This window comes from Macrobrachium nipponense, chromosome 19 (genome assembly GCF_015104395.2).
Source record: "Macrobrachium nipponense isolate FS-2020 chromosome 19, ASM1510439v2, whole genome shotgun sequence".
Lineage (NCBI taxonomy): Eukaryota > Metazoa > Arthropoda > Malacostraca > Decapoda > Palaemonidae > Macrobrachium > Macrobrachium nipponense.
Window position 1 is genome coordinate 81,523,088 of NC_061088.1, and position 10,000 is coordinate 81,533,087.

General features: G+C 36.7%; 1 protein-coding gene across 1 annotated transcript in view; it reads right to left on the reverse strand.

The window, feature by feature from the left end:
• LOC135218567 (irregular chiasm C-roughest protein-like) overlaps positions 1-10,000 on the reverse strand; it is a 78,853-nt gene that overhangs the window by 36,274 nt on the left and 32,579 nt on the right. Inside the window, 4 exon segments of the mRNA XM_064254947.1 lie at positions 2,171-2,359; positions 3,278-3,426; positions 3,429-3,506; positions 7,913-8,198. Of these exon segments, the coding sequence (XP_064111017.1) occupies positions 2,171-2,359; positions 3,278-3,426; positions 3,429-3,506; positions 7,913-8,198 (702 nt within the window).

Here is a 10,000-nt window from a genome sequence, read left to right on the forward strand (position 1 = left end):
TAAAATAGCTAATCCTGATCACCAATGTTCATGCTTTCTCTATTTATCTATTTTATTTGTGGATATATGTAGGGGAGAGTGGGGTAAGAAACCCCCCTTAAGGAGAAATGCTTATATTGTCTACAGTATTTCAGCTATTGACCTAACAGAGATATTTCTAGAAAGCTTTGTTATTGGAGTATCAACGATCATAATCATAAGAAGCTGTTAGCAATTTAGGATAGTAAAAACATGACCTGAAAAAAAGAACAAAGGGGGCCTTTTACCCCATGGGTGGGGTAAGAAGCCCACGGTGGGGGCTTTTTGCCCCATACCTAAGATATTGTGGTACTTCATGAAAACTACCATTTAAATTGAAAAGTTGACGCCTATTTTTGCTAAATATAAAAATTCAACCTTCCACACAAAAATATTCAAGAATAATGTTGGAAAATATACAAAAATTAATCTTAGAGTTCTTAGTTTCTTGTAAAACCTAGGAACTTTTTGGTATTCATAGGAACTGAAATGAGCAAAATTGTGAAATAAATTGACACTTCCTCTACATGACAACTGTAACAGCACAATTGGAAATAAATTCACTTTCTTTATATAGCACCAAGAATAACACAAATAAAAGAAATAATGGATAAGTTTTACATAACAAAAATGACACAAGTAAAAAAGGTAGACTAATTTCCATTACATTACTCCATTCTCTCTGGCTAATGTCCTGTGACTTTGGTGGCCATCTGGAATTGTAATGTGCTTTTCTGCTCGACTTGGCTTAACAATTTTAACAAAGTGATGTAGCCAGTCTACGAAACAATCTGCATTAGACCATCCATTTGCTGTGCATCTAGCAATTGATCCAGGTGAGCTGCCGATCATAAGTAGTGAAGTCATCCTTTTACGGGCAAATATAAACATAAGAGGAAGACAAACTCCAGCTGCCTTCATTGCACAAATAAGATGCAGTCTATCCTCTTTCACTACTGGTTACATGTCCAACTGATCAGATGGGGTAAAAAGCCCCCTGGGCTTCTTGCCCCAAAGCGTGGTGGGCCTTTTACCCCACTTGCCATTTTTTAAGAAAACTAAATCCACCTGTACCTCAACTGAGGTTTCAAGTCTGGATTGCATTGCAAGATATTTCTTAGGTCTCATTTAAAGTAACTGTAGTTAAAGTGCTGACTTTACTGACAAGATGTGCGCACAGGTTATCCCTGATATAACACGACGCATACTTACATGAAATGTGTCCAAAGAAGAAAAATGCGTGCTGGCTTTGTCCTATTCTAGTTCTCCCTGGCTGTTTGTTATAGAAAGCTTCAGGCAGAAGGTGTTGCTGCACTGATCAGCTGATTAAGTGGCTATGATATGTCCATAAGCTAAAGGAAAATAGGGGTGGAGTCCTTTTTTACCCCACCGCCTTAACAAACCCACCCCCTATATATAATGGGTATAATTATATATAATATATATATTATTATATATATAGATCTATATATATGTATATATATATTATATGTAATGTAATGTTGTGTGTGTGTGTATATATATATATATATATATATATATATATATATATATATGAATAACTTGATCACGAAGTATTTAAAACGTGATGCTATGTATAAATAAAGTTTTTTTTGCCACGAAGGAAAAAATGAAAAAGCGAGATAGCCAAGTACTTTCGGTCCAGTCCGAACAGGACCGAAAGTACTTGGCCCTCTCGCTTTTTCATTTTTTCCTTCGTGGCAAAAAAACCTTTATATATATATATATATATATTATATATATATTATATATATATATCTATATAGATATATCTATATATATATATATATATATATAATGTGCTTGAAAATCGCAGTAGATGCAGGTGACTTCGGTATATAAGCGAATAATACAGGTAAATGACTGACAGAAGGTTAGTACCAAGCGCTTTCTCGTGTATATTCACGCATCGTCGATGTGTGATAAATAAACACGAGGAAGCGCTTGGTACTGTCCTTTTGACTGTCATTTTCCTGTGGTATTCGCTAAACGCGCGGTGATCTGTAATACCTTCAATCCCATATGAGGTATTGCTTTGCAGCTACACTCTCTGCAACATTTGTGACCATGGCAGAGATTGCGTTGAATGCCGAACTGAGGCTATAAAAAACGAACAGCTACCATTATTTACCTGCGTTGTAAATGCATGGTGGAGAGCCGGATTGGAAGCGGTGCAGGTGAAGACGACGTTGTGATGGTCCCTGCTGGCCAGGAAGCTGTAAACGGACTTGGCGTTCATCCGGTGGCCGTCGTCCATGAGCTCTGTGGAATACTTGATTCCCTCCGTCACGACGCGACCAGAGCCGTCCAGCCATTGCAGCTGGAAAGTTGAAGAAGAAGAAGAAGAAAAGGAAAGTAAATAGATAGTTATTGTCGCTGACAGGTCAGTTTCGATCTTTGAAACTTAAATTAAAAAAAAAATCACAGGTAGTAAAACAAATATATTTAGGAGCACATACTTGCTCTGCAGTTATTGTTGTATCCCTCTGACGAATATGGGCAGTGTCTTTAGTTTTGTAACGTCAGGCATGCGGGTAATAATAGTAATAATAATGATGATGATAATGCTTGGTAGGACTGCAAACTCTTGTTTCCTTTAATAACAACAATAACGATGGTTATAACGATAGTAATAGTCGTGACAGAGATTTGTATCGAACATTCAAGTACAAGAGGAGATAGTATGCGTTACATGCTTTTAAGGGTTTCGTACACTATGTGATCTGTTCCCAACATAAACAACAATGCTTCGTCGACAAACAACATAGATCAGCTGCTGTCGATTTCCCTGAATTTTCAGAGATTTATTATTATGCTCAAACGACAGGTGCTCAGAGTAGAAAAAAATAATGTATTTCCTCTTCTTTTACTAGCTTTTTTTTTTTTTTTTAGTTACGAAATTACTTGAAAAGTTTAGTTAAACCTCAGTATTGATATTGGTGAAGATAAAAAACGCCAGACAAGTTTGCAGTGTCATTTATGATTAAACTATATTTTACAAGATGCGTTCAATGGTTAGCTTCATTTGCCCGTGTAAATGAATATTTTCTTTCATTGCGATGGCTTCCCTGCGAACTTTCATAACTTAATATTAACCTATCTGCACATGTCTGAGCAAAGACGGGGGTGTTTCAGTAAACGAAAGAAAAAGGAATAAGATCTCATCAGCAAAGAAAGATAGCAAGAATTGTAGGAAAGTAAGAAGCTCATTGCAATATTGCACTCCGGGTATACTGACCTCTGCTGCAGGCTTCCCTCCTTTGGACACGCATTCCAGCTGCACGCCGGATCCAGCTGTTGTGGTGACGAGAGACCCTTGAATGATCTGCGGCGGCTCTGGCGGCACGTAGACGGTCAGTTTGGCAGTCTGGGATCTGACTCCTGGGTGTCCTTCCAGCCCGTCACTTGGCACTGGAAGTAGGCTTCGTCTTCCAGAGTCACTGGGCTTATGCGCAAGCTGAAGTCGCCTGGAGTCCACGGAAATAAAAGAAAAAGTTTAAGCAGATGGTTTGAAATCATGTAATATGGAAGCCTCCATTCTCCAGAGACCCTCCCTAATAGTAGTTAATTGTTTTGTAATCATGTAATATGGAAGTCTCCATTCTCCAGAGACTCTCCCTAATAGTAGTTAATTGTTTTGAAATCATGTAATATGAAAGCCTCCATTCTCCAGAGGCTCTCCTTAACAGTAGTTAATTGTTTTGAAATCATGTAATATGGAAGCCTCCATTCTCCAGAGGCTCTCCTTAACAGTAGCTAATTGTTTTGAAATCATGTAATATGGAAGCCTCCATTCTCCAGAGGCTCTCCTTAATAGTAGTTAATTGATTTAAAATCATCTAATATGGAAGTCTCCATTCTCCAGAGACTCTCCCTAATAGTAGTGAAAAAGATGAAGTATCTTCCACTTCGAATTCATTCATTGAACGGCACCTTAAATATAAAACTCCCCTTCATTTTAAACGGCCGAAGAAACCTTACTTTTACCAGTTTGTTATTTGCCAGGGAATTGTATCTTGAATACGGAAGGAAATCTCACTCTTATTAGAGTACAGTTACTTTTTGTTGTTGTTGTAGTTAAGAGCTAATGCATTTTTTACTTGCACCCCATTTACTGATATTAGGTGTGAATAGAGTGTTGACTTATCCGGTCAAAATAACTTATTCGTTGAAGGGAACTGTCGTCTGGTGGAATAGTATTATAGAATTGTGAGCATATAAGCTCCATTGGTAGTTTGTGACACGTACACTAAAATAATCCCTTTTATTCCACTTCTTCCATTGGTATACAGTAGAATTCATCCCCAGGTTTACATAACCCTCTGCGATTTCAATCATTTTTAATCATTCACGCTCCGTCCTTTTCGTATCTGCTTGATATCTATACACGACAAATTGCTAGCAAAATGTGAATGCATCTGCGTGAGAGGTGCGTATTGTAGGAAGTTAGCTTCGATTTCGTTAAGAGTGAATCCACCTGTCTCAGAAAGGTTCATTTGCCGTAATCATGATCAAAGCTGTAATTATGCTCTGATTAAATGACTGTCTTAGCTAGTAGCATATGCTCCAACCTATGTATGTTCCTGAAAATAGCTCTACCTTCTCTATTCATTTATATTTCTGCTCTCTGCATTTGCACCGGTGATTGAGTCAATAATATTAATGATAAAAATAATTTTAATATATACAATTGATGGTAGTAATGATGATGATGTTGACAGTAATAGCAAAAAATCTTGATGATGTTATTGAAGTTTATGGATTAGTTTATTTTGAATTTAGAATGATGGAAGTTTCCTAAAACCATTTCATGGCGGAGGCGGTAGGGGGAGGGGTGGGGTGGATCGGGTAGGAGGCGGTGGGGTTTGAAATAAAAGCATCGTCGTCATATCTACTAATTCCCATCCTCACTCGACTAAAACTCATTCCCTTTAGGCACTATCCTTTTATAATGGCTCGACAAGAGATAATATCCCTTCCCCATCAGTAATTTGGTATTTATTTAATTGTATATCGTAACTCATTGTTTTTATTTTATTCCCGTTGGTTTATTTAATACTCGTACTAGTAGTGTTTCGATGTTTGTTATGATTTTTAAAAGCACTGTTAATACCGAGCTTTTTACTTTATTCTAAATTATTATTCTAGTTGCTTTTGGAGAATTAGTAAATCATCACTCAATGCAAAAAATATTAATAATTTCTTAGGGCAAATGTAGTTGAATTTCAGAGAGTTATATTAAACTAACTGGTATTTGAAAAATATTGATAGATTAAGTGTAAAAGTAGCATTAAATGTGATGATTAAACAGGTATATCCACTCACTTAGTTCTGCCTTGAGTACCGGAGATAAGGCACATTTGTATTAAATTAACCTTACTCTCTACTATTTATAGATTAATAATGTTTCATAAGTCGCTATTTTCATAAAGGTTCATTTAATATGACCCTGTTTCAGATTTCACAATTAACTTTATTATAAAATGTATGATCCGCCCGTTGACTATAAGCTGTTTTTTAATTGTGCATTCATCTTACTGTTTGGCTAGTGCACTTTAATGAATTAATTTTATAAATGGCAAGTTCTTTTTCCATACCTTTTGGCCACCAAACGTATTATTCCCTGATTACTTGACCACCGAAACAGATGTCCATAGATTACGCATAACTAATGCAGCGGCGAGGAATTAAAAAAAAAAAATCCCGAAAAAGTCCGCCTGCTTTTTAAATAGCGACACATCCATCAAGGCCCCATTAATCATTGTCATCAGCGTGTGCATAACTGGAGTGATAAATTATGAACTTAAAGGGCAATTTAAAAATATTGAATGATTATGAATTAATGGGTTGCGTGGAGATCGCCCTCTCTTTAAATGCAGTAACCAGCTGCGCGGCCAATAATACCCGGAGACAAAATTGTTTGGAAAGGTGAAGGGGTCGGAGAGTCCTTCTAGACTCTAGAGCAAGAGGTGTAGAAGAAAATATCTGTAGGAATAGATGTCATTTATATTTCAGTACTTATTACCTCTTTATAACGGGATAATCTGGAAGTCTGTGTTTTGTTATCAGAGGGAAGAGGAAAAGAGAAAGACACCTGTCACAATGAGGGACGATTCAGTAACATCATTCGAAGGAGAAAAAAAGGACGTCGCTGGTCGGAACATTTTTGTGAGGTTTGTATATGGGGCATGAAGGAGAATTTTGATTAATATACTTTAAGTTGAAGAACACGTGAATGCACATATGAATGAATTCGTTGTCTTGAAGTGGAATCAGTATTAAAGAGACTTAGGAGGTACGAAATTAAGAATCTCTGCAAAAATTATTCTTTTGCAGAGATATGGAATGACACCCTTTATACTTAACAAAATTGACACCCTTTATACTAAACAAACTGCTTTGCAGAATAACGAATGAAAGACTAAAACCTAATGTTAGGATTTAGAAATCATAGGATAGGAACCAGACTGAAAATATTCAGTATGCTGATTCTCCATAGGATAGAAGAAGAAATGTATAAAATTCTAAAAGATGAACTAGCTTGTTTTAGATTAGGAAAGACAGGAGTTGATCAGATCGAAAATATGTGTAAGTCGTATTGTGCAACTCTGTACGGAATCAAAAAAGACATTCTGATGGCTTTTGTTGATCACGAGAATGCAGTTAACAGCGTCCATGGTCTAATATTATGGAAGGCCATGCTGTGGCATTCCCGTTAAATATATAACTCGAATTGTAATTATCCGTGCACGCATTGGATGCAGTTAGTCGTCTTACGAAGAGGATATCGATTATTTTTATAAATCATCTAATAGTGATCTGTAGGTATACTTGCTCTGTTTCTCTTTTATATGAATTATTTGCAAAACAGCCAAATGAGAAGGTGGTCTGGCCTATCATTGAGATTTCCGTTCCACATTGCATAAAACCTGTTGAACACGGGCATCTAACGTGTCTCTTGTCTTATTCACTAAGGATCAGACAAAGCAGAGTCAGTCAGGTGTTCCTTCAGCATGATGTCTAATTCATAAGTATTTCTTACGAATAATAAGGGGTCTGCCGACCGAAATAAAGGCGCCCTCTTGGATACTTTATGGTCTCCGGGAATGTGTCCAAAAAATTCTTGAATTTATTGGGTGATGGAAATAATGCTGAAGATGGGCTATTTTCTAGGAATTTTGGAAAATTTCATATACTGGAGACAGTAGATTTCAGACATTTCTTAGCAGCCGAAGTAGTTCTGAGTTTTTTTTTTTTTTTTTTTTTTTTTGCCATCTTGATTTTTTGCTTGTACATACAAGTTCGAAATCTTTTGGGCCTTTCGCAGTTTCAGTGTAGCATCACATTATGGCGTGACAGCTTTTCTGACCTACAGATACCATTAGCTTATCTAATAATATTAAACAATATGAAATTAAATAGGTTGAAAATTTTAATCACTTACTAATCTATAATCGCTAAAATTGCCCATAATATTAATTGATGAATGAAGATCAGAATCTGAGAAGATAGTCGGCTAAAAGTAATGCATATGGAAGATATGTTCATGGCTTCATTACTATATGCATTATTTAAGTCAGCAGTTTTTATAATCAACAGTGAAGGCTACCTATTACCATAAATTTTATTGTTGTAAACTTCATTACTGTACGCATTTTAATCAGTAGTTCGTATACAAGTAGCAGTGAAGAATACTTATTGCCATAAATTTAAGGTTATGATAATTTTCCGGTGGTGCAGACATGCTAGAGAATTGATTTTGATGGAAGCTGGCAGGACTGCAGTTTAACTATCACAAATTAAGGTTAAGTGGAGGAAACAGTACATGCAAGCAACAATTGGGAAATTGATGGCGTGTCTAGAATCCACCCACCTTCCTCGTCGGAACCGATCATTCTGTATCTCTTGAATGCGTACAGTTCCCGTTCGTTGCCGAGTCCGAAGTCATCCCTGGTCCACTGGACTTCCCCGACCTTGTTGATGATCCTGCACGGAAGCACCACCGTCGAGCCTATGACGGCCGTCTGCGGAGACGGCTCGTTCGCGAACTTCTGCTCCGCAGTCGTAGTCGCCGCCAGCGTCGCCGACGGGAGGAGCCAGCAAGCCATCACCCACCACCACCGCCATCTCCTTCGGCGCCAGCCAAGGCTGTCGGCCATCTGGTTGCAGAAGCAGGTGAAAGAAAAACGAACGCCATGTCGGTCAATAGGAATTTATTCCTTCTCCAAGATAATAACTGATTTTCTTTTTACTAGCAGGCTTTATCAACGGGAAAACGAAAAATGTTTAAACTAAGCAATTATAAGTAGTTGTTGAAGTGAATACTTGAAACTGGATTTATAAGCGATGAGAAGAGACTGATCCTCTACGTTGTGAGTTATATTTTAAAATAATTAAATGATATAATGATATTACTGCTATATTGACAAATAGAACACATTTTATCTTAACCCAAAAAAATTAACCTTTAATTAATTAATGCACATTGTTGCTGTAAATTCTGTGGCTGGAATAATATGTAATTAGCAGCTCCTCCTTTTGTAACGTAAAGTAGAAGGCAGAGCGATTAAATGACTGTAATATTAAATTACTTTACGGATAAGGAAAATATATTTCACGTGTTCCTCCTATGACAGGTTATCATTGCTGAATTATAACCGCATAGTGATGTTGAATAATTTTTTATGAAGTCAAGAATAACTATTCCCATTTACTACAGTAAAATGAGCCTTTATGACACATAATTAAGTTTTACGTCAACTCAGCCATTCTATTCAGTATTTCTAATAACATGGTTATTCTGACAAGTCTATTGACCTATCAATGAAAGCAACGAGTGTAAGTGCAATCGGTACCCACTCATGGATTTTTGATAATGTCAAAGTGTGACTTGAATAATTAGTTTCAAGGGAATATTGTTGATAACAGCCCGCACGTAATTTGGAAATATTTCCCTCGAATGGATAGTGTACAATGAATAATAATAATAAATAATAGTAATAAAAATAATGATAATAATGACTAAATGGTAGCAGTTTTGGTAATGACGATAATAAAACAGTGAGAGGTCTGCGACTCTCAATAAATTATTGTTTTTCTTTGAATTACAACGACAGCTTTACTGAATATTTTGACGTTGGGCAGATGTGCTATAAGTACCTTTTGCACTGTCAAAAATGGATTGAGCTGTACATGTAATTCCTTTTGTAGCTGTAAAAGAATGAGAATTCTCATGTAAAATTGATTCGTATCGACTACAGAATCCACAAGCATTTCTGTTGAAACCTCCTGCAATTCGGTCTAATTTTATATGGTACTGAAAATTGCCTAGATTCACATGAATTCAGTGGATAATTTTTCCATGTAAACTTAAAATTCGCAACTCTGGAGAGGTTTAGTTGATAGCTATATCAATAGATCTGAAGGCAACTCGGCTTCTGTCTTCTCACCTACAGTATCGGCAACTTGGTAAAAGGGAAGCAGTTCATTTATTGCTCTCAAAATGTTTTTTCTGTCGGAAGGAATGAAGGTTTGGTAAAAGTTTTGTTATGTTTATTTGACATGGTTATTAAGCATTTCAAATTGGAATCAACATATGAAAAACTTACTCGTGTTTCTTTGCCAGAGAGATGTTTGGTTCTTCATAAACCCGGTAAATGATTGGTTAAATTCGTACAGATTTTTTTTTATTGATAACCGACCAATGTTGGCGCGTTCATTGGCACGTATGTAAACTAGCTTTCCCTTTTCGCTTACTCTCGGGGAGTAAGCCTACATGCTACTTTGTTGTTCTTGTTCTTGCTGGGGGGGGGGGGGGGGGGGGGGGCTTAAAAATGGGTCTACTGAAGGGCCTAAAACGGTCTGAAAAAGGTGTTTCCTGTTGAGTTAAAGATACAAGCCTTTCACATCATAAAGGATCCAACGGTGAATAACAGCTTACATCATTCAAATAAATTGGTAA